The 23,008-nt window shown below is 50.5% G+C and overlaps 1 protein-coding gene and 1 long non-coding RNA gene across 3 annotated transcripts in view; one reads left to right on the top strand and one right to left on the bottom strand.

Moving 5' to 3' along the window:
* Nucleotides 1-6,563, bottom strand: LOC109513496 (uncharacterized). Of its 2 annotated transcripts, none has more exons than XR_002167779.1 (4): nucleotides 6,268-6,563; nucleotides 1,266-1,351; nucleotides 1,113-1,171; nucleotides 1-78 (listed from the first exon to the last, which is right to left on the bottom strand). It is a non-coding gene; the product is annotated as an uncharacterized LOC109513496 (long non-coding RNA). The 2 variants fall into 2 exon arrangements; XR_002167780.1 differs by lacking the exon at nucleotides 6,268-6,563 and adding an exon at nucleotides 3,456-3,583.
* Nucleotides 6,564-8,846: 2,283 nt separating this feature from the next.
* The window catches only part of LOC109513502 (metal transporter CNNM4-like), a 20,233-nt gene continuing 6,071 nt past the window's right edge, over nucleotides 8,847-23,008 (top strand). The window contains exons 1-7 of the mRNA XM_019866010.1: nucleotides 8,847-9,455; nucleotides 10,597-11,443; nucleotides 19,504-19,647; nucleotides 19,723-19,857; nucleotides 19,979-20,148; nucleotides 21,609-21,705; nucleotides 22,177-22,253. Of these exons, the coding sequence (XP_019721569.1) occupies nucleotides 8,889-9,455; nucleotides 10,597-11,443; nucleotides 19,504-19,647; nucleotides 19,723-19,857; nucleotides 19,979-20,148; nucleotides 21,609-21,705; nucleotides 22,177-22,253 (2,037 nt within the window). The 5' untranslated portion in view covers nucleotides 8,847-8,888. The remainder of the gene's footprint in view (nucleotides 9,456-10,596; nucleotides 11,444-19,503; nucleotides 19,648-19,722; nucleotides 19,858-19,978; nucleotides 20,149-21,608; nucleotides 21,706-22,176; nucleotides 22,254-23,008) is intronic.

Raw genomic sequence — 23,008 nt, forward strand, 5'->3', positions numbered from 1 at the left:
GATCCTCTGGAACTGCTCAAAGAGGTTGAGAGGTAGGAAGGTGAAAAAGTTGTACTTGGAGGTCTTGATGGCATTCGTCTGCGGGGGAGAAAGCGCACGGCGAGCTGATCAGAGTCAACCGAAACCAACGGGTGGGTGGGGGGGGGGCAAAAACAAACCCTAACTGAACCTACATCTCATGTTTCGAAAAGATGAATGTTCGGGGTTCATTTTAAATGTATTTATTTCGGTACTACTGCAGGTCCACACAGAAAAGAGGAAGCTTGTCGTAGACCGGACTTTATGACACTTTTGTTTCATCTTGCGCTCCACAAATTCTTCAGATATGAAAAAAACAAACAAGTGGCTGGAAAAACAAATTCGAACCAAGTGAAATTAAAGGGCAAAAGTCACAACAAAATCAAATTCTTCATATATGAAAAAAAACTAACAAAGAAACAAACAAGCGGCTGGAAAAACAAATTCAAAACAAGTGAAATTAAAGGGCAAAAGTCACAACAAAATCAAAACTAACCCCGGAATGAATTGGAAGCCCGGTGCATGGCAAGCTTTTAATTTCATGCAACTTTCTCGACTTGGTGGATGCGCTTCGATTGCGCAATTTGGCTCTTAACACAAATGAAAGGCGAGAAAAGTTGCCGCGTGCTGATATGACGTGGAAGGATGTCACGGTACAGAAACAGGCGTGCCGTGGACTTTTTTGTTGTTGTCGTTTTAGATGCGGTGGAGGACTTTGAGTTGCTGTGTTTATTTCTTCGGCACAAAGAGTTTTGTGTGTGCGTGTGTGTCGAAGCATTTCGCAAATGTTGAACGAGTGAGTCCAGGTGGTTGTGATCAGCGGCTGGGCCGGACCGCCAACAAAAGGCACACCAACAAGGGGGGCCGCCCCGTGTTTATTTCTTCGGCACAAAGAGTTTTGTGTGTGCGTGTGTGTCGAAGCATTTCGCAAATGTTGAACGAGTGAGTCCAGGTGGTTGTGATCAGCGGCTGGACCGGACCGCCAACAAAAGGCACACAAACAAGGGGTGCCGCCCCGCCCCACCAAAAAAAGGCAAACAAAAAGCAAACGGGCACTTGCATCTTTGCGTCGGAATGTAGCGGTCGACACTCACGGCATATTTGAAGGAGAGGTTGTATTCGCGGTCGTTGGCCCTCAGCTTCCTCTCCAGCTCTAACATCAAAGACAAGAAGCATCACGAACGATGTCAATATTATGAAAACCAAAAAATGTGTTGCTCTGAAAATGAAAGTCTCCTCAAGCTTACCTGGCTCTTTCTTCCTGGCACAAGGGAGGCCAAAGGACGCCATCTTCTCTTCTTTGCTATCTGTTCATCATCTTTGTCGACGTCGTCTGTGGAGAAGCGCTAACGTGAACGTGCGCCCCGGCGCCCGAATCAAAGCTCAGATGCGACCGTTTGAGGACCGGCTATTTGGCCACAATGCCTCACGTCGGCGTCGTCTGTGGAGAAGCGCCAACGTGAACGTGCGCCCAAATCAAAGCTCAGATGCGATCAAAGCCCCCCTGTCTCCCCCCGCTGGCAAGCGGGAGAACGGATCGGCCCGTTTGAGGCCACTCCCGGTCGTGGTTTGACTGCCAAAGTCAACATCGGTCAAAGCGATTTGCACAGTGAGGGCCGAATGGCAGCACCTTCAGTTTTGCGCCGTCTTCTTCACAAAGGATCTCGCGCGTACGACGTACCGGCGCGAACGCGGCCACAGAGGTGGACGGCCTGCTCGCAAACAAAGCATAAGTGCGGCTTTGCGCCGGGGCGCGACAAGGCCACTATGACGCCACCCCTTTGCTCCATTTGTACTGGTTCGCGCCACGCAAAAGCTCCCCGAGTCTCGAAAACAACCAGCCAACGTCGTCTTGGGCTCGCCCGATGCTCGTACGGCATGCAAAATGCAATTGCTGGCGGCTGAGCTGGACCCGTTTGAGGACCGGCTATTTGGCCACAATGCCTCAAAACGCATGCTGACGGGTGACTAAATTGCAGGCGTATATTCTTTATCCTCTGCGTCCCGATCTGTGTTTTTGGTGCTGCCATGAGATTTTGCTGGCGGACCTGCTCCGTCTTCTTGCCTTCCAAAGTGAACAAAATGTAACTCGTATCTACGGCCCCTCTGAGGCATATTTTAGATTTCCTGTCACGGCATTGCCAGGAACTCCCGTATTGCTCTCTTTGGCATTTCCTCGCTTGATAGCATCGCTTACACACAATTACTCATGTTCTTTTTTACTCTTGTTTTTGTGTGGGGGTTTTTTTTTTACGTTCTAGAACCGCCTGGCAATTCTCAGAGTGCGCGTGCGCGCCTTTGAAAAGCAGCACACGGGAACGTGCTGAGCAAACACGTCCGCATGGAGCGTCATAAAGAAACCGTTAAAGAGCAAGAAGGAAGTTCCAACCCCACACGTTGCTTCTTGCGGTTTTCAGATGGCTTTGCGTGCCGCGCTGCGTTGTGTCTCCCATCCCACGGTGGAGTTTGATTTAATTTGCATGCGGCACGAGCAGGGCCCGCAGACGGGGGAATCCGCCTTCCCGGACGACCTTGGACGACCTGGCTGCAACGGATGCGCAACACTGTCGAGCACAATGTGGTGCTCGACAGTGTTAGTTTTATATGATCATAAATCAGGTTCATGATGACAGAAGGCAAACACAAAGCCAAATCTCGAGCGGTGAGGCGCACAGACAGCCCGGCGTGTCGCTTTGCTTTTTGCGACGGTAGTAGCGCACGCAAAAAAAGCCTGCACAGAAAAACCTCGTGCTGCGTTTAGGTGTCCAAATTATTCTTGTAAAAACAGAACGATAACTCGCAAAGCCTTTTTTTGTTTTTTTTGGCGCCCTTGGAGCGTCGGGTCACCACGGCGACGTCATCCGGCAAATAGCCGGCAGCAGGAACGCGCCTTTGGACGGGAACTCCGCACACACGTTTGATGACACGCGGCGGGCCGGCCGCTGCCTTCGGGTCCTTGAAACACAACACATGCGCCCAAGACAAACAGTCCACTGTTCACTCACCGAACTCGGCGCCCAGTTTATTTTCCACCGCTGACGCGAGGCTGCCAGACAGGAAGAAGCCTTTCAAACCCGCCACGGTATCGTCGAGGCGGGCGGGGGGCTTTCCGGGGCTCACCGCGTGGACGCGGCTGGCAAATGAGGCCGCCGCGCTTGCTCACCGAGGTCGATTCGACACGACTCCCGTGACGTTTTTGATCCAAACGCTGGCGTGGCACAACAAATGGCGAGCAAAGCGGCGAGACGTTTCATTCTTGAGTGACTCGAATTGGAAGACGGGTGGGCGAGTTTGCTTCGGGTTTTTTTTTTTTTTGACGTGGGCTGCGAGGTTGGTAAAAAAAGGTGAAGGTGGGCAGAGCGAGAAGGGAGGCCGCACCGTCGACCTTTTGGCCATATTCGAAGGCGCAAATGAACGATGGAAAGAAGAGCATTTACCTTCAAAGCACTGCCGTGAATCAGGAGAATCCCATTTTCAGATCGTTTCTTCCACTTGGTGCTCGACGGCCGATCGACGAAGACCTGCGCATGAATGATCCCCAAGTGACCGTTTCTTGCGACGACATCGTGTTCTTTAAGCGGTGGCAATCGTGGAGATTTGGCTGCCGTCAAGGGCAGAGGCGGATCTATTCTGCGATTCGACACACACATTTTGGAGAAAGAAACCCCGAAATCCCGCTTTGACGAAGTTGTCGATGTGAGCCTCAGGCCACCCCCGCCCCCCCCCACTTTGATCAGTCCTCCCAAATAAGTGAGCGTGCCCTGTCGCATTCTTCCATGAAACAATGGTCGGCTGCGCCAGATAAGGCAGCGGCTGGATTTCCTCTGTTGTGTCTCATAGCAAACGGAATGAGAAGGGAGGGGACGAGGCAAAACGTTTTGGCTTCCAGTAAAAAGGGGGAAAGAGTGTCCCGTTTTGCTTTTATTGAAAGCAACTCTTTGGCTTTGGCTTTTGAGGAATGCTCCGGCGTCTTCCCGGGCTGACGCTTTCTCACGGGCTCCCGCTTTTATCAAAGCCGCCGGCTAAGAATAACGACGACGGGTCACCGAAGGCCGCGCCTGCGAATCGTTGCACCTGCGCCCTCCCGCTCCCGTCCACGGCGGATGATTTCAAGCGCGTCGGCTTCGTCACTGTGCCGTGTTGTTACTTTTGAGTTTGGGGTTTTTTTTCTGGACTTGGTCGGTGCTTTGGATTGAGCTTTTGTGGTGTACCCGTAACCGTTGTTGTTCTGCATACATTCTGTTCGGTACTCTCCGCTTCTCCCGCCTCGCTGCTTTTTTGGGAGGGTCCTCCGCCACGGCGCGCCGCATGACACCGGAGGTGGGCTTTGTATCCTTCCAAGATGATTTCGGCACTTACGATCGACAACCTCCCGCGCAAAGATAAAGCAAGATCTCCCTCGACATGAGGTGTCTCTGCTTTGAGGACTAAAGCGAGCGGCCATGTCCACCACTAGACAAGTGGCAATGCGATTGGTGGCCACTTGGAGCTGAGTTTAGAAAACACACCGATTTTGTAAAACGGCAGTGACGTCGGGGACACTCGACAAAACGACGAGACGTCTTTCTGTAAACGTCCGGGTTGGATTTGGGTCTTCAATGGACTGAACCAAACAGTAAAGAGAATTTCAAGTCTTGGACAAACCTCACGCAAGCGAGCGTTTGTGTCAACATTGAAAAGCGACGCGTTTTGTTATTGTTGTGAACGTCCCCGATTGTCCTTGACTAACGAAACGTGCGCTAATTTAGAGTCTTGGACAAAGCGAACGGACGGGTCTTCGGACACATCAAAGACGTGTTTTTGCTCGTCGTTACGGAAACTGAAGAATCTTCAACGCATTGAAGGTTGAAGTCAAATCAAAGTTCGCCTTCGCCGGACCGGACGGGCAGAAAGGCGCCTTTGCACTTTTTTGGACCGAGGTCCATGCGACAATGGCAACACCCGGCCGGAGTGTCGGGAGCGCTGAACAATCGAGCTCTGAATAATTCACCTGACACCTCGGGCCTCTTCTCATTTTACCTGATTAAACCCCCGACCTTTGAATTGACCTCTGTGAACGAATGAACACGGCCGTTGGATCGATTGGCGATCAAATGGCCGACCTTCACAAAGCTTTGTTTTGCCAGACGCCTGCGCGAAATCACGTGATTTCGGATTGGAATTATCAGCAACTTTTTCCAAAAGTTGAAGCCGAATGACTTCCAACGAGGATCTTAAGTTTCAATTGCTTCGTTCGCGGGCTAGCACACGTTCACAACAAGTATTCCACCAGTTTCCCGACTCATTGGTCAGTGCAGATTGCGTCCGTCTTTGGAGTTGTTGGCTTCTTGTTGCTCGCCGAGCTTCGTGAAAATGACCTGACCAATTTCTGATTCCAACTGCAGTAGCGAGGACGACAATTTTGAGTCTCACAATGTACATCTGTTTGCAGACAACTCAGAGGTGTTATGTAACATCGAGAACAATCATCTGTCGCCAGTACAGTATACTCGACGCATGTTTTTCTCAACATTTCGGATGAATCGGCCTTTAGGAAAGCGTAATGTCCACCTTTTCAGAACACTGAACACTTGCCTTCAACTTGCCGAAGAGAAGTCATCGAAGACTTGGGGTCTTCTATGAAGCTAACGTCTTCAACAAATATTGCACTTTTAGATCTTTTTTTTCCCCCCTAGCCATCAAAGAGTATTTGATCACCGTCAACACATATTTTGGTCAACATTTATGACAGACTTGACCCTTTCGTGCGTTTCTTCTGCCGCTGGGTTCACTGGCTAGTTAGCTTGCGAACACCTTTTCGCCAGTCTGTAAATGTCCAATCATTTTTCCTGTCACGGGCAACCTAAGTTTCCTCAAAAAGATGATTTTTCAGCACACCTCATCGCAAATTCAAGCACTTCTCATCTTCATGTTCAACTCAGCCCCATACAGATGTGTTCAATTACGCTTCTCCTGTCCAATTTTACTCCGTCGCAGTAAAAGATGATGTTACACCACCGACAAACGAAATGAAATGAAGCGAAATCCGGTTGAAAATGAGTCACCGAGCACTTGAGACACTCACACTCGAGCACTTTCCATCAAAGTAAAAATGCAAGCTTTCGTCGCTCAAGAAAAGGAGAAGCTGATTTGGGCCAACTTTTTTTCTCGCTCACAACTTCGCCTCACTTGACTTTCAAAGCTTTCAAGAGTGCAACTAGACCTCCGCACACCGGGGACGGGGGCTCGGGTGGGGTGGGGGCGACTTACCTCGATCGCCGAGCCGAGGAGACAGCGCCGTTGCTGCCGGGGATGAAAGGACGGACGCCTTCGCGCTCGGAGGAGCCACAACGACGGAATAATATTTTCCTTTAGCGGTACTCTCGTACGTCCACCAGCCGCCCACATCCCTCCTCCTCTCGGCAAGTTAAGCCCTCCTCCGTTTCCGCTCGAGTCTCTTGCCTCCATTCCAAACGCCGCCTCTTGGCCTGCCCACCAAAAAGTTCAGCGGGGGAGTTGGACCAAATCATCGCGCGTGAGGCCGACAAATCTCGCGAGTCTTCCACTCATCGATGACGAGACTGATGATGATGATGATGATGATGATGATGATGCTGCAATCAAGGAAGGTGGGAACTCGGATTGTCCCAGTTCCGACCTGAAAGCAAACACATTTTTCCCACCATCAAACCTTCTTCATAATTTCTGTAATTGATAGAAATAAAGGAATACCTTATTTTCAAAGCATTTCACCAAATAACTTTGTGCTGGGAGATAACAGCACACATATTCAAGGAGTCGGTACAAAGCACGTGAAGTTCACAAACTGAATGTAATGAGAAATAAAGATCGAAATGTTTATCATCTTGTAAATTCTCCGTCTGTGTCTCCATGGGGTCGCCGTTGTCGAGTGAACTCACATGGAAGTCGGTCGGTGAGCTCCGCGTCCTCTCTTTCGACATCGCAACTTTTTATTTCTATCTATTTATTCATGTATTCATTTATTTATTTCGTTAGGACAGCGCACATCAATCAACACAAGAATAAACCGTGTAAATTCGCCGGACTTAGCATAAATGCTAGTTTTCGGCCGACAGGTTTCTGAAATAGCATCGTGAGACACATCAAACTTGAAAACCACGATAACAAGGCGTCATCTAGTGGTCAAGAGGGGAATCGCGGACGGGGTTGGGGGTTCTAGAGTCTACAAGTAGAAAGCGCAAACCGTTTCTCACAGTTATAGTGCAGCTGTCTATTGAATGACATTGTCAGAGAGGTGCTCATTGAGCACCGTGGTTGCGCTTGTATTTGCGTTAGTGTACAAGTGCAAGGCATCACACTGTTGGGAAAATATTTGGACGCCCTCACACCTGTAATTTGCCCCATATTGACTGTCACGTCTGATCCGATTGGCTGCCGCACTGCTGGTTTCCTTTTTGCGGCAATCGCTGTGCAGCGTTTGTTTTCCCGTCAGACACAGAAGTAAGAGAGAGAGAATGAAATTGCCGGGCAGTGGTAACTCAGTCGACTCAAATATTAAATTTACTTGAAAGGAATTGAAATGCCAAACAAGGGTTCCAGCCCTCCCAAAACGCCACAACTTGTTATTATGTGAATGTAAGGACGAACAATAACACCGTATTTTAGATCAAATTACTGCAAGAGAATGTAAAGAAGTAATTTGGCGTCTTTACGGTTTCTATAGCGTTGGTGCGTTGGTTGTGTGCCTTAACGGGGCGCATGGCGAAGCGAGTTACGGTTTGGCCGATCGGTTTGCGTGTGAGCGGCTCTTCTCAAGTTGTGGCCGACAGCAGCTCCTCGCAAGAGTTTAATTGAGAGGTCGAATGTGAATTTCCATTAAGATCTATCTGATGGAGACCACTGTAAAAAAAGGCACCATGATGGAAACGGATTGTGTAATTTGACCAAAAGAGGGCGCTCTAACCTAATCCTGACATTCGGGCTTCATTCGACTTCCGTTTTGCGATCTGCGATTTCTGGCATTGAGTTTTGGGGTTATGAAATTGACTGCGCGACGTCAATCAAATGACGATTATTTTAATTTATACTTGTCTTTCATAAAGCTATTGTGTTGGATTCATTTCGGGCAGACGTAACCTCATTTTGTTTCCTGACCATATTTTGGTTTATTGAACAGAAAACACAATTCAGTCTTAAAAAGTTTGTGTAGTGAGTTTTATGGAAAATGGATACTTCGAAAAAAAGACCTTGGAAATCACTGAAAGTATGTTGACAATGAGAAGGGTGATCTCATGTGGTGATTGAACGACATACCCTTGAATTTAAAACATGAAAATGCAATTTATGGAACTGTATTGAACTAAATAAGTTAAACAGAGCTGGCCGTTAAAAAACGGAAATGTAAAGATGATTTTTCTTTGTAATTGTCCTTTCATTCAGCTATTTTATTGGATCAATAGAGTGTGGCTACTTATAAGAAAACAGTACAGTATAGGGTATAGGTTTTAGCAGTGGCATTTATGGGAAAAACGGAGAGGGTAAAAACGCCCAAAGATCTTTATAAGCGCAAAAAGTTTGTAGAAAATGGCGTAGGGACCCGAAACGACATTGAGCGTGGTACGTTTTAAGACAAATCATTAATGTAAAACATTTAAATGTAAATGTTTACAGTAATCTATTTTACGCAGAAAGTGAAATGACGCGACGTACTTGAAGGCAGTGAGTCAAATCGGTTTGAAAACAAAAATTTCACCGGGAGGGCGGTTCAGTGGACATTGTCGCGATGACGTTTGAGCAGCCTATTGGCCGGCTTCCGTGAATGTAAATGAGCCAAACGAATGTAGTGACGTCTTATCCCCCTCCCGCTGCCCCTCCCGCCTCTGACACAATTGACAGTGAGCGAAACAAACATGGCGACGGCGTTGAGCGGACGCGGCTTTCTGCGGACTTTACTGCTCTTTACCCACCTTGCGGCTGGCGTCGGGGCCGAGGCGGCGCTGGCCGAGCCGCGGGCCACCACGCGGATACTCGGCATGCGGCTCGAGCGCAGCGACATGCCGGCCGGGACCACCGAGCGCGGCGTGATCCAGGTAACCGAGGGCAGCGACATCCTGGTCCGGTTCTACGGGCTCCACTTGTTCCCCAACAGCTCCGCGCTCGTCCGCTTCACGGAGCTCTACTCCAGCGAGGCGGAGGACGATGCCCACGGCGCCGTGGAGGTGCCTCTCAACCTGACGTGTTCGGAGCACAGCAAGGACCTGGTCGTGAAGGGCACCATGAACGTGAGTAACCACAACACCTCCGGGCTGGCCAGCGTCACCGTCAAGCAGCTCCGCAAGAGCGAGGTGGTCAAGGTGTTCGCCCTGTGCGTGCGAGACCCCCTGGAACCCCCGGACGCGTGGTCCCTGCTGGACGAGCGCGACGGCCGGATGCGGGTGGTGGAGGTGAAGAAGTCCCTGCTCCCCGTGTGGCTTCAGGTGAGTCACGGAACATGTGCTCGCGCGCTGTACTGAAGTCGAGCTAGAGAAAAACAAGCAAACAAACAAACAAAGGACTGCAAAAAGTAAAAAGCCCCAACTCTGAAATGTACTGAAGCAAAAAGTGCCAATTCTTCTTTTCTTTTTTTTTTTTTAATTCTCAATCATATACAAGTTTTGATTTGGCACAATGAAGAACAAAAGGTGCTTACTCTTAAGTCAAGTTTATTTGTATGCCCAAACCCTTCAGAACAGAAAGAGTGTCAAAGGGCTTAAACAAAAAGGAACTCCCGCTGGCCCAAACCCCGCAACCACCCAATCAAAAACTCAGAGAAAACCCATTTAGGAGGAGGAGGAGAAGGGAAAACAAAAAAGAAACCTTGGGAAGGGGTCACCCTCACGAGCGGCCAACATTTATCGTATGAGAGGAGACGGTAGATTGTTGCGTTGTACAAGAGAATGAAACAAAGTGCTGCAGGTTGACTCCTCCGGAGAAGTGGTTCTCCTCGGGACCTGTCCCGGTCGGGCCGACGCCGACTCCTCAGAGCAAGAGCCTAGCCTGCTCTCCAAGTAAGAGAGGAGTGCGGAGGTGGAGAAGTGGCAGCAAAACAGGCCAAATTCCACAGGTCAGGGGGCGAGGCGGGGCAAGAGACTGGTGCCATTTTTGCTGCGCTTTAACCACATGCGAGTGTCGAAATAAGTCTTGAGATTGAAACTGTTTCTAATTTCCGCGAGAGGAGAAAAAAAAAAAAAAACCCAAACACTTTTCTGCAAGCTAAATTGTAACCAAATAATCAAGGCTGAGGTACCAATCAGTCCTGTTTGAGCAAAACAATGTAAGAAAATACTCACTTGGCAAATGACAGCAACCGGGGGGGAAAAAAAAAAAAGCTTCTATCTGTGTCGACAATGGGGTCCCAAATGAGTCGAGAACTGCTGAAACAGATCGAAAAGCTTCCAGAACGGTTCACCTACGAAGGTCGTAGCGCACTTGAGGCCGATCTTGACCGACTCTTTGTGAGCACGGGACTTGGTTTGGAACGTAGGTCGAGGAAGTCCAAAAAGCGGTCCGCCCGATCCCCGGAAAATGTGGGAAAGTCCAGCGGAGGAGTTGTTGATGGCTGACATTTCACCCTCGCAGGTGATCCTCATCTCCTTCCTGCTGGTCCTGTCGGGGATGTTCAGCGGGCTCAACCTGGGCCTGATGGCCCTGGACCCCATGGAGCTGCGCATCGTGCAGAGCTGCGGCACGGAAAAGGAGAAGAAGTACGCCCGCAAGATCGAGCCCATCCGCCGCAAGGGCAACTACCTGCTGTGCTCGCTGCTCCTGGGCAACGTTCTGGTCAACACCACTCTCACCATCCTGCTGGACGACCTGACCAAGTCCGGCGTGGGGGCGGTGGTGGCCTCCACGGTGGGCATCGTGATCTTCGGCGAGATCGTGCCCCAGGCGCTGTGCTCGCGCCACGGCCTGGCGGTGGGCGCCAACACCATCCTGGTCACCAAGCTCTTCATGCTGCTCACCTTCCCGCTGTCGTGGCCCATCAGCAAGATCCTGGACTGCGTGCTGGGCCAGGAGATCGGCACGGTGTACAACCGCGAGAAGCTGGTGGAGATGCTGAAGGTGACGGAGCCCTACAACGACCTGGTGAAGGAGGAGCTCAACATGATCCAGGGGGCGCTGGAGCTGCGCACCAAAACGGTGGAGGACGTGATGACGCCCTTGGACAACTGCTTCATGATCCACAGCGACGCCGTGCTGGACTTCAACACCATGTCCGAGATCATGGAGAGCGGCTACACCCGCATCCCCGTCTACGAGGGCGAGCGCTCCAACATCGTGGACGTGCTCTTCGTCAAGGACCTGGCCTTCGTCGACCCGGACGACAGCACCACGCTGAAGTCCATCACCAAGTTCTACAACCACCCGGTGCACTTTGTCTTCCATGACACCAAGCTGGATTCCATGCTGGAGGAGTTCAAAAAAGGTCGGTGGCGCGCTGGGGCTGGCGGGAAAAGGTCAAACTTTGCCCGTGTCCAAATTCGCCGACCGGCTCCCGCGAAGTGCCGCCTTTTTCGGCCGCCCGCGCTCTCTAAATTCACACGAAGCCTGTCCAAAGCGCCGCCGAGGCGGCACGAGGATAGAGCTTTAGAAGGTCTCGAAGGGCGCAACCTGCCAAATGTCTTTCTAGAACGTGCGGTCCGCTCGCGCCGGAAGCGACGTCGTGCGGCCGAAAAGGCCGCCTTCGGAGGAATTGAGACGCGGCCGTCGTCCATGCTCGCGCCCGCGGCTAACCTTGGCGGTCTCGGCAGCGTCATCCTTCCTTTTTGGTGTCGTGAAGAAGCCGGAGCAGGAAACGCAAGGCCAATCCCGGGACGAGGTCTGGTCTGTTGTTAGCCATCTCGACGGCACCTTTGTGGCTCGTGGTTGATTGACGGCTACTTCCGCGCTAGATGGCGGGCGGGTCCTATTTTCCTCCGGCCGTCTTGGTCGTCCGACTTTGGGAGTGGGGAAAGAAATCCCCCAAAGACGTTTGCCGAAGCCAGGTGTCGTGAGATGCTTTTGATTCATTCTGCTGCAAATGTTGGCGCCACTTCACACTTTCTAGTCTTCTTTTGGTTTTCACAAAAAAAGGAAGGGTAATTCTTTGACCGCCGCTGATCTGAGGTCTCGCGAGGCGGCGTTGACGGCTAACTGCTCACGATACCCGCCGCCGCTGCCTGTTGCCGCTCGGGAAAGCCAAGTTTGCCGTCAAGTTTTGGGTGTCACTTTTGGGGCGCGTTTCCCCTGCTAAAGTGTTGCTTGTGACCTTTCCGGGTTTTCATAAAATTCCGGACCTGAAGATGCGTTTGTACTTCGTGACGCGTCTGGTGTGCGTATTCTCCTCACATGGCCCCACGTGGATTCAAACCCAAGATTCGGAGTCGCTCGCATGCCTCTGCGAAAACCCTTTGAGGCAATGCGCCGTTTCTTTACTCATATGAGGGCCAGAAACAGAGCTTCCTTTGAAATTTTGTTGTTTTCATTTCACCCGTTAGTCGGGGACAGATGTGGCAAAACTACTCCCGCTCCACTCCAGGTACCAATACTTTGGTTCGAAAAAAAAAATACAGGGAAAAGTCGTCTCGACCGGTACTCATGTACGAAAGTCCAAGTCAAAAAATTGACAGATTGAAATGAACTTTGGTGCAGAAGCACAAAGAAAAAAAAAAGTTTTTGTTGCCTGTCAATTATATACGACTAACAAAAAAATTCATCCCACAAAATTATTTTGAAATCTATGCAGTGCTCGTTCTGAGATCAGAAAAAAAACCTGACTTGGCATTCAAGAATATTGTGAATCGACTGAACAAAATAGGCAAAATTTGCGAATGCGAACTACTGAAAAAAAAGGCCTTACATGTGTCTGTGTGTTTCTTTTTTTTTTTTTGATAAGTACGGCCAAAGATGGGACAAATTGTGTTTCCCCGAATCTGTTGTCGCTAACGCGCGCCGTTTCACGTTCCAGCGTATCGCTGCTGTCCCCGTTTCTTTTTTTTTTTTTTCATCATCAATCAATCAAAATCTCAAATGTGGATCACTTTTTCCTCTCTCTACTTTCGTTATTTTCAATTTGCGCCGTCATCAGTAAAAAGGCATCCCCAAAATAAATACCCCAAGTCGCGATACCGGAAAAATGGACTGAAAAGTTCCGCTGTCCCGCCCACGAACAAACAAATCAAGGCTTGTTCTCCACTTGTAACGACGCTTCCTTCTTTGACTTCTCCGCTCACACACGTGCACTTCCTCTTTGGCTTCCCTGTCGGACATCTTGGCTCGGGTCTTCATTAAAATTGTGTGTGTGTGTGTGTGGGGGGGGGGGTTCCCCCCGAGGCTCAGAGGAGTCTCTTCCTGCCGTGTGTCAGTCACCCCGCTTGCTGCTGCTTCTGTTGTTGTGGAGTGCAAAGTGGCGGCGGGCCAACAGAAAGCTCGGCGGTGCATCTCGCTCTGGCGCGGCGGGAGCGATCGACTACAAACACACAAACGAGTTCCAGTGGCGCCTTGAGTTGGGAGTTGAAGTTGTTCCGTGACCGGGCTTTGAAGCCGAAACACGAGCAACCACTCACTGACTTGCCATGACTGGATTCCAGAGGCTCAAAAAGCTCAATTTTCTCTTGCGCAGGTTCTTGGTCACAATCATGGTTTTTGAAATGCTTTTCTTTTTCCGTATTTCTTTATTGAAACCGACCCCCAAATAAACATTTACACATGTGTATATATGACAAAGAATTAGCAGTGTAGACAGGCCGATATTCTCTCTGCTCTGTGGGTAGAACGAAAATGGGAGGTCAGTCGGCTGCGCGATTGACGGACGGACGGGCAGGGCGAGCGGACTCCCCGCTGGAATCTCAAGTTCCGGCGCGCTGCTGCCGGGCGTCCGTTGCCGCGGCGACGACGTCCCGCGCGCAGGAGTTCGGAACTGCCAGGTGACCTTCTGAGATGGCGACACCCCGCCGTTAGCCGTGATGAAAATTTAATGCCGTCGGCAGGAAGTCGCGGCGGGAGGCGCAAAAGTCCAAGCGCTGCCTCCGCCGCGTTGAAGGTCATACCCTCCAAATATGGACGTGAAAAACGGGCACGAGGTCGTGCGAGTCTTCAGCTCAGCGAGCGTCAAAAAGGGTGATGGGAAGCTGAGCACAAAATGGCTTTGCCTTTCGTAGTTGCGGATCTGTAAATTTCTTAGTTTGCCCTCAAAAGCCCTTCTTCAGTCTTGCTTTTGTTGTTTGGTCATTGAGGTGTCGTAAAAGAAAAAAAAACCCGATATATCGAGCGTCAAAGTCACGGATACGCTTCGCGTGTTTGACAAAGGTTGTTTTCTCCGCTTTTTGGTCAGGAACCAGCGTTTTGGGCCCAAGCCTCCTGGGTTCTGCTGCTGATGACTACAAATTTGGAAAAAGCTCAAATCAAAATTCTTTTGATTTTCTTGTTTTGCTCAAGTGAAAGTAGAGCGTCTGTGTTGTCACACGGTAGGTTTGCCGCTTACATTGTCACAGAACTCAGCAATTTGGATAGCTTGACTTGATGGGGGTGGGGGGGGGGACAACAACTTTTGGGCAGACTTTCAAAGCTTGTTTGGTATTTATTGGGAGAAATAAGCACTTGCCGCAGGAAAAAAAAAAACAAACGTATCCGTAGACAAGTTGGTCGCTTGCTGCCATCCACTTCTGCCAGAAAAAAACACGAATAGGGAAAAGAAAACGTCGAGCGATTGACGTGTTCACTCTTGGTGGCCACCCTTTTGGGTTTCTGTTTCGGGAAAAAGGTCAAAAGGTGTCATGGAAGTCCAGAAGCGGCTTGCGGCGGTTATTCAAGCGTCGGAAAGCCGACGGGCGTCATTGTGAAAGCGTCCGCGAAGAAAGCTGCCGATGAGTCAACAGGCTGTCACGCGGGCTCCCTCGGCAGCTTGGACTTTTTGTTCTGACCTCCCGCGCACGTCCAAAACACGTCGAGAAGCGGAGGCGCACGCGTCTTTGCCAATTTCCCCCCCATTGAGCCCGTCGGAGGGCTTCGATCAACGGACCGGGCTGCGCCAAATTGGAAAAGCGGGCGACGCGGACGACGGGGAGGCGATATTTCGCGCGCGTCCCTCGAGAAATAAGCGCGCTGAATGCGTTGTGAGCAAACACCTTGAAATTCCACAAGATGACGCCCGGCAATCGGATGGCCGTGAGCATTCGGCTTTGCGTCCGATTCGGGTCCACGCGTCCACTTCCGCGAGGAAACGATGGCACGTTTTGGCGCTCCGCGCGCGGCGTCGGCCTTTCGGTGCCATTGGGCTCCTTTTCATTTTTTTCTTTCGCTGTGTTGTGCCGATGTTAAAAAAAACATCGATGAAAGAAATCAGAAGCATCGTTTGCAATGAAACTTTTCACCCAAAAAAGGGATTTAAAATGGGCTGCAAGCAAGGCTTATTTTAATCATCAATGAATCTGTCGCTCGGTGACGAAACAGATTGAAAACAAAAGAATGTTTGAATTTCCATCCCTTGATTTGAATGTGTTGCTTCACTGCGTGAACGTTTGCTTGGGCCACGGGAGCCGGTTTGGGCGCCCGCGTCGTCTTTGTTCAAATAACACCGGTCGAGTGTGTGCGCGCGTGCGTGTGTGTGTGTGTGTATCTTTGGCGGGGCTCTTTGTTGGTCTTTTCTTCAATCATTTCCCAAGCCGCTCGCTTTGTCAAGGCCCCTGACAGCTTGTCCTCTGCCCCCCGTGCACCTTGACACCAACACGCTGGCGCGGCCCTCGTCTCAGCTCTGAGCTACGCCGAGCCGAGCCGAGCTGAGCTGAGCCGAGCCGAGCTCACTCAACCAGGAAAGGCCGCAAAACGCTTGAAAACGAAGGAGTCTTTTTCTTCCCTTCTTGTGAGCCAAATGGCAGCTGATGACATCATCCGGGCACACCTGAAACTCAAGCCCAAGCAGGCGTGTCACTCTTGTGTGCGCCGACCGTCGGGGCGGGCGGGATGGCGTCCGCGGGCTCAACTACCCGTTCGCCTTTGGCGGAGAAGGGACAGACGTGAAATCCGCGAAAAGTCCGCCCATGTCACGTCGCCCTGTCTTCGAAAGGATGCCCGGAAAGCCGGACCTCCCTTTTCCTCGTGCAATGAGGCTGACGGGTGCCGATAACCATAGAGCGGGAACCGTCAAACAGGAAGCGGAACCGAGGGTGACGTCGGAAAGGCTGCTCGGGACAAACCCGAGCAGTTCAGTCGATTGTGTTTCCGAGAAGATAGGCGAGTGGAAGCTGATGTGAATAGCACGACGCTAAGAAAGCAAAACGGTGGTGTCATGTCAGGCGGGCTGCACGTTAGCCTGGTGCAAAGCTCGCGGCGTGGCGTGAGAATCCGTGTGGGTCTCCAGCGTGTGGCTTTCATCGACGACACACACACACTGCGTGGGTGCCGGTTGGCCTCTGGTTAGGTGGGGAGGAGAACACGGCAGGAAAGAAAGTGAGCCTGGGGCGAGTCGGTACATGTTAGCTCCATTCACGTATGTGTGGATAGACAACCGCATAGTCGCCTGGTTGGTAGAATGTTTTTGTTTTTTTTTGGGGGGCGGGGGGGGGTACTTGCCCCCTATTGTTCACATCCGCGAAAAGTCCGCCCATGTCACGTCGCCCTGTCTTCGAAAGGATGCCCGGAAAGCCGGACCTCCCTTTTCCTCGTGCAATGAGGCTGACGGGTGCCGATAACCATAGAGCGGGAACCGTCAAACAGGAAGCGGAACCGAGGGTGACGTCGGAAAGGCTGCTCGGGACAAACCCGAGCAGTTCAGTCGATTGTGTTTCCGAGAAGATAGGCGAGTGGAAGCTGATGTGAATAGCGCGACGCTAAGAAAGCAAAACGGTGGTGTCATGTCAGGCGGGCTGCACGTTAGCCTGGTGCTAAGCTCGCGGCGTGGCGTGAGAATCCGTGTGGGTCTCCAGCGTGTGGCTTTCATCGACGACACACACACACTGCGTGGGTGCCGGTTGGCCTCTGGTTAGGTGGGGAGGAGAACACGGCAGGAAAGAAAGTGAGCCTGGGGCGAGTCGGTACATGTTAGCTCCATTCACGTATGTGTGGATAGACAACCGCATAGTCGCCTGGTTGGTAGAATGTTTTTGTTTTTTTTTGGGGGGCGGGGGGGGGTACTTGCCCTCTATTGTTCACGGTTTGTGTGTTCAGGCCAAACTTGTTGGTGCCAAGGAACTATGTTGGGGTGAGTCGAGGAGCTTCCTGTAGACCAAGGTGGTGCTCAGCCGCCATCTTTTGTCAAACGAGGGCAGTTGGAAAGCGTTTTCGGGGCCGTCAATTGCTCTCGGCCTTTTGCTGTGCGCACGTCCGACTTGTTCACCTCCTTATCCTGACAAATAAGCGCACTCCCTTGAGAGGAGTGCTGTCGCAAGTCATCGATTAACCGACCGTGATTTTACTCATGGAGTAATCATTTACAGTCATCGGTGAACTTGAAGTTGTCCGTGCCCTCTCGACGGGAATGAGTCATTGCTTTCTGTGGTCCTCCGCAAAAGCGGACCGCTTCTCGTTCATCGGACCTTTGCAAACGTCTGCTTTGCCTTGACCAAACGACCAACTGAATCCGTTTCCAAAAGGCAAAGTACGGCGTGTTCCAAAAGTCTTGGGCACGTTTCAAGTCCCCTTATCTCCTTAACTACGAATGGTAGTTAAGATAAAAGTGGTGCCATTTGAACATGAAGTTTTTGGGAAGGCTATTGATTTTTTTTTAATTTCTTTTCAGACCCATTAATGGCGTTCACTCAACCAGGAAAGGCGTTTTGTGTGCTTGAATTTGCAAAAACGGAATCATGGACTGTTGTTTAACGTGCATTTCGCAGAAACTTCGGAACGGAGCCACCGGAGAGGAAGTCCATCGTGAGATGGCACGGTAAATTCACAACGGATGGCCGCCTTATGCCTTAAGCTGAAGGCACGAATAACGGAAGCTGTTGCAACCATTGACAATGCAACGCTGGGACGCGTTTGGCAAGAATCGGCTTGATGTGTGTCATGTGACCAATGGTGCTCACGTTGAACATCTTTGAACGTTCCATGTCAAAATTGAGATGACAAGCTTTCTGAATTTACCAGATGCCTTTTTAGATCCTGAATAGTTTCCGAGATATTCCATGTCAAAATGTGCCCAAGACTTTTGGAACACCCTGTACATCAGTCTCTCTCGCGTGCGACGTTGCTTGCTCATTCTTGACCCATTTTTTTAAAAATAATACAAAACCTCAATCATTGGGAAGGAAAAAATGCTTTTGTATGGAACAAATTTGACTGCGAAATGAAATTTTCTTTGTGTCAATCGACTCACTCGTGAGAGCTCGACTTGAGCGTCACTTTGCTAAATACGGGACTGACAGGCGTGCACGTACACGCGTTTGTTTTGGGTAGGCCCAGTGGGGGGGGGGGGGCTCTTGTTTGCCAACAAACCTTCGGCGCTTGCTGTCAGAAAGTGGGGCCGGCGCGGAGGCCGGCTGCCTCAGCGGCAGGAGGGTCATTTTGACTTTGGGTCTGGATTTGTGGACTCAGCCGACACACGCGCACAACCTGTTCTTGGAGAACATCTTTGTCTGTCTGTCCCTCTGTGTCACTGGACGCTCAAGTGAGTCTCTCTAGGCATTTGGGGGGGGGGGGGGCTTTTTGTTCCCGGGGCTCCGGTCGCTTTTGAAATATCGACTCAACCCACCCTCACACACCCAGCGAGTTCCTCATGCCTGACACATGGTGTCGATTTGCGCCTCGACAGCGACCCGCGAAGACTTGCGGGCATCACGTGGGGCGAGGCTGCGACGGCAACTTAGCGGCAGAAGCGAACGGAGCGGTCTCCGTCTTCGCTCGGCAGGCAGCCGACGACGCGAATGCGCGGCGCCGGTCACCGTGGATGCGTTCAAGGTGACTCGGATTTCTCACTTTCTTTCACAAGCCCGCTGCTGTGAACTTAGCCAAGGAGCCTCGTGCTTAATTATTCGACTCATGATGTCGCGAAGGTCTGAGCGGGTGGGGCGTGTGCAGGCCAGTCAATAATTCTTTAGTTTCCATGTAGGCGTCGGTCAAAGTCTGGAGGTACGAGTGGCTCGTCCGCGCGACCGCGTCACGTGGCTTCTCGTTAGTCGCCCATCACTTGGCGGGAAGGAACCCAAATCGATCGTCGATTGATTGATGGGTGGATGGCCGCTGTCCAGAGTGCGTGCTTCTTCCGTGCGAGTTCTTTATCGCACGTGAATAATTCAGTTGAAGACCAAAGACCTCAGCCGAGGCACTCGCGGGACTCTCAATTTGGAGGCCTGGATCGGGTGGCAAAACGCTTTCTCCGTGAGGGACTTTGTGGCCGAATGCAAACACGAAAGGCAGAGATGGCACGACCTTTCGATGACAAGTGCCAAGCGGCGAGCCTCGCGCGCTAAGACCACATAGCCGGGCGGCCCCGCTCGAATGGACGCCGGCGAACCCAAAAAAACGTATCGCGTTCACCCCAAAATGTGGCTTTTTGCCTGCCCGCGTTAGGCAAGTCCCACCTGGCCATCGTGCAGAAGGTGAACAACGAGGGCGAGGGCGACCCCTTCTACGAGGTGCTGGGCCTGGTCACGCTGGAGGACGTCATCGAGGAGATCATCAAATCGGAGATTCTGGACGAGTCGGATCAGTACAGTGAGTCGGCGATCGCCGTCGCGCGCGTGGCTTCGACCGCCGCCTCACTTTGTGCTCTCGGTTTGCTTTTCTCAGCTGACAACCGCACCAGGAAGAAGGTGGCGCCCAACAAGAACAAGAGGGACTTCTCTGCCTTCAAGCACGAGCGCGAGTCCAAGGTGAAGATTTCGCCTCAGCTGCTGCTGGCAGCCCACCGCTTCCTGGCTACAGGTGGGAGGCAACCCAATCATCATCATCATCATCATCATCATATATATATACATACACACACACACACTCAATTCATGGCTGAATGCAAAGATGAAAAAATGCGGTGTGTGTGCGGGCGCAGAGGTGACCCTGTTCAGCCCGGCTCAGATATCCGACAAGGTGCTGTTGCGAATCCTGCGCCACCCCGACGTCATCCAGGAGATCAAGTTCAATGAGAGCGACAAGCGCTCGCCGCACCACTACGTCTACCAGAGGGGCAAATCTGTGGACTACTTCATCCTCATCCTGCAGGTAAAACGTGTCGGCAAAATGCTCTCGTCAAATGGAGGCTTTTGTGCGTCGCTCAGATGGAAGGAAGGCTTTGTACGCTGCTCAGAGAAGACATAAGGCGGAGTCTCATACTGTATATGTCTTGTGTTTTATGAAGTTTGGCACGTACGCTGCTCGCAGAGCACGTCGACATGATATTCAATGGCCTGCGAGCCTGTGGCCACTCGGATTCAGAGAAGAAATAAGGCGGAGTCTTATACTGTATATGTCTTGTGTTTTATGAAGTTTGGCAACTTTTGTTTTTTTTCCCCCTTCCAAAGTTTAAAAGCCCACTTGTCATTCATTGACTTGCTGGGACCGTCAGCCGGAACTGCTAATTGACCCTCTTTTCGTTCTGTTACTGTTTCTCCTTTTTCAAAGAGTGGTTTTTGAACTTTGGCCACACACACACACACACACACACACACACACACACACACACACACACACACACAAGGGCCTGGCCGATGTTTTTTTTTTTTTTTATAATGACAATTCCGATATTTGGCAGATCAAAATTCAGACACAGCATCTGTAGCAGTCTGTGCGCCACTTAAGTGCCACATGTCCATGATGGTGTCCAGCTGTTGTGGATGTCGTGATGCCGTGTGCGGATTAAGTGTCCTCTTGTTGCTGCTGCTGCTGCTGCATGTCACACATTCCAGCCGACCTGTTGGGCTGGACTGTGCAGACAAACAAGCCAGAGGCCTCTTTAGCCTCTATCATCAACAACTAATCACCCCCCCCCCATCCCCCAAAAAAAGAAAATGTGCTCATCTGAGACAGATGCTACACATGTACAACTGAAAATGTTTTGCATACTGTAGCTCAGTCTGCAATGACCCCTAATGGCCAAACTGTGTGACTACAACAACCGTCACTGGCACAATTCTTTTTTTTTTGGTCCAAAAGACATCAGAAACTTCGCCACATCTATCTATCTATCTATCTATAAATATAGATATTGATTCGAAACAGACAAGACATTGATGAAAGTGCAAAGCCAAACTATTGTCCGGCGCAAAGATGGCGCCTGACCTGAAAAGCATTCGGTAATGGCACCCCAAAACACAAACTGGACCGGTTGAACTCATTCCAAGAAACAACAAATCATCAGCACCATCAAACCGATGTCTCGCACTTTTTGATCGTTTTTTTTGATCGGCTCAAGCCTCATTGAGGCAGATTCATTGGTCCATGGAGGCACATCTTTTAAAACAAAACTCATTTCATGACGGGTTCTTTTAATTATATCTATCTAGATATCTATATCTCTTTGGTTTATATTTGTGTTCAAATAAATAGTCGAGCTATCTACTCGTGACATTTCAAATCAGTTCATGTATACCATATCCTGTCAGAAACGATATTTCAAAACAAATCATGAAGAAAGTGAATCCCCAGTGACTGTAATGAAGCATGGATCTTTTTGTCTCCTTCAGGGCCGAGTGGAGGTGGAGGCCGGCAATGAGAACATGAAGTTTGAGACGGGACCCTTCTCCTACTACGGCATCATGGCTCTCAGCGCTCCCATGCTGGGTGAGTCGCACGAGACGCAAGACCCCCGCTCCCCACCCCCAACCCACAAGCCCCAACTCTTCTTTGCCTATCATTGTACCAATTGCTGAGTTGGAGCTCGTCCAAGTACCAACTCTGGAATTTGCCGAATTATTAAAAAAAAAAAAAAGGGAAAATCCAAATGGCAAATGTTCTGCTCGGATTCGGGCACGGAGGGTCTCCAGTTCGCAAATTCTGAGACGTGCTCCCATATCTCAACACAAATTGCTCACAACAACAAAAACAAATGGCTAACGTACTGCTCAGATTCGGGCACAGACGGGTCTCCAGTTCACAAAGTCTGAGACGTGCTCCCATATCCCAACACAAATTGCTCTTTTTTTTTTTTTTTTTGCTTTGTTTTGCACGTGCTCACCTTGTTTGTCTGTCGGTGTAATGGCGTCACACCTTTTGTCCTCCCGCCGGTCACCTTTTGTACTTTTCTCCTCTCAGCGGCCGTCCCCCGTCCCCGCCACCTCTCCTTTAAGAGGTTTTCACTCTTGGCTCGGTTGCCAGGTAACCTCCGGCATGTCGGGGTCTCTTTAACACCGATGGGGAGGGCGGGGGCTTTACCATAGTCGGGTCCTTAGAGGACTGGCTCTCTATCGCGTAGCCTAGAAAGTACTTGAGAAAGCGTCAAAGTAGCATTAGCGGCTAACGTAGCAGTCTACATCATCACTCATTGCTCTTTCTTGTCTTGCGCCGGATCCGAATCCAAGTCCTGATATTGATAAGAGCGGTCAGAGTTCGACCGAGCTCATGGCTAAAGAAAGAAAAAAAACGAACGTAGAAAGCAACCGAACAAAGCTTGGGTGAACCCTTTACGTGTAAAAGAAATCAATAAATGGTTGCGGCGAGCTTTTGGTGCTAACGTAGCCGTCTGTCTTCACTCCTTCTTGACAGAACCTGGAACCAAAATAAAAAAGCCACGCTGCTGGAAAAAGTTTCAGCGAAGCCGTTTAAAAAAAAAAAAAAAAATGGCACCAAATTTCCAGCTCTGGGCCCAGTCTGTATGCGTAAAATTCCACAGTGCTTTTTAAGAGCACGACAGTAGCTTAGTGTTTTTTGTTGTTTTTTTTTTTTTTTTGACGTAAAATTCCACGGTGCTTTTCAAGAGCATGACAGTAGCTGAGTGTTTTTTGTTGGGGTTTTTTTTTTTTTTTGCCCGTGTGATTCCAGGTGGGGGGGCATTTTCTTCCAGAGAATATTCAACAATGTAGCCCACTAACTCTCTCAAAGGTCACTTGATGAGCACTCAACATCCAGTCGGAAGCTTTTCGTGAGG

This window comes from Hippocampus comes, unplaced genomic scaffold, assembly GCF_001891065.2.
Source record: "Hippocampus comes isolate QL1 unplaced genomic scaffold, H_comes_QL1_v1.1 scaffold190, whole genome shotgun sequence".
Taxonomy (NCBI): domain Eukaryota; kingdom Metazoa; phylum Chordata; class Actinopteri; order Syngnathiformes; family Syngnathidae; genus Hippocampus; species Hippocampus comes.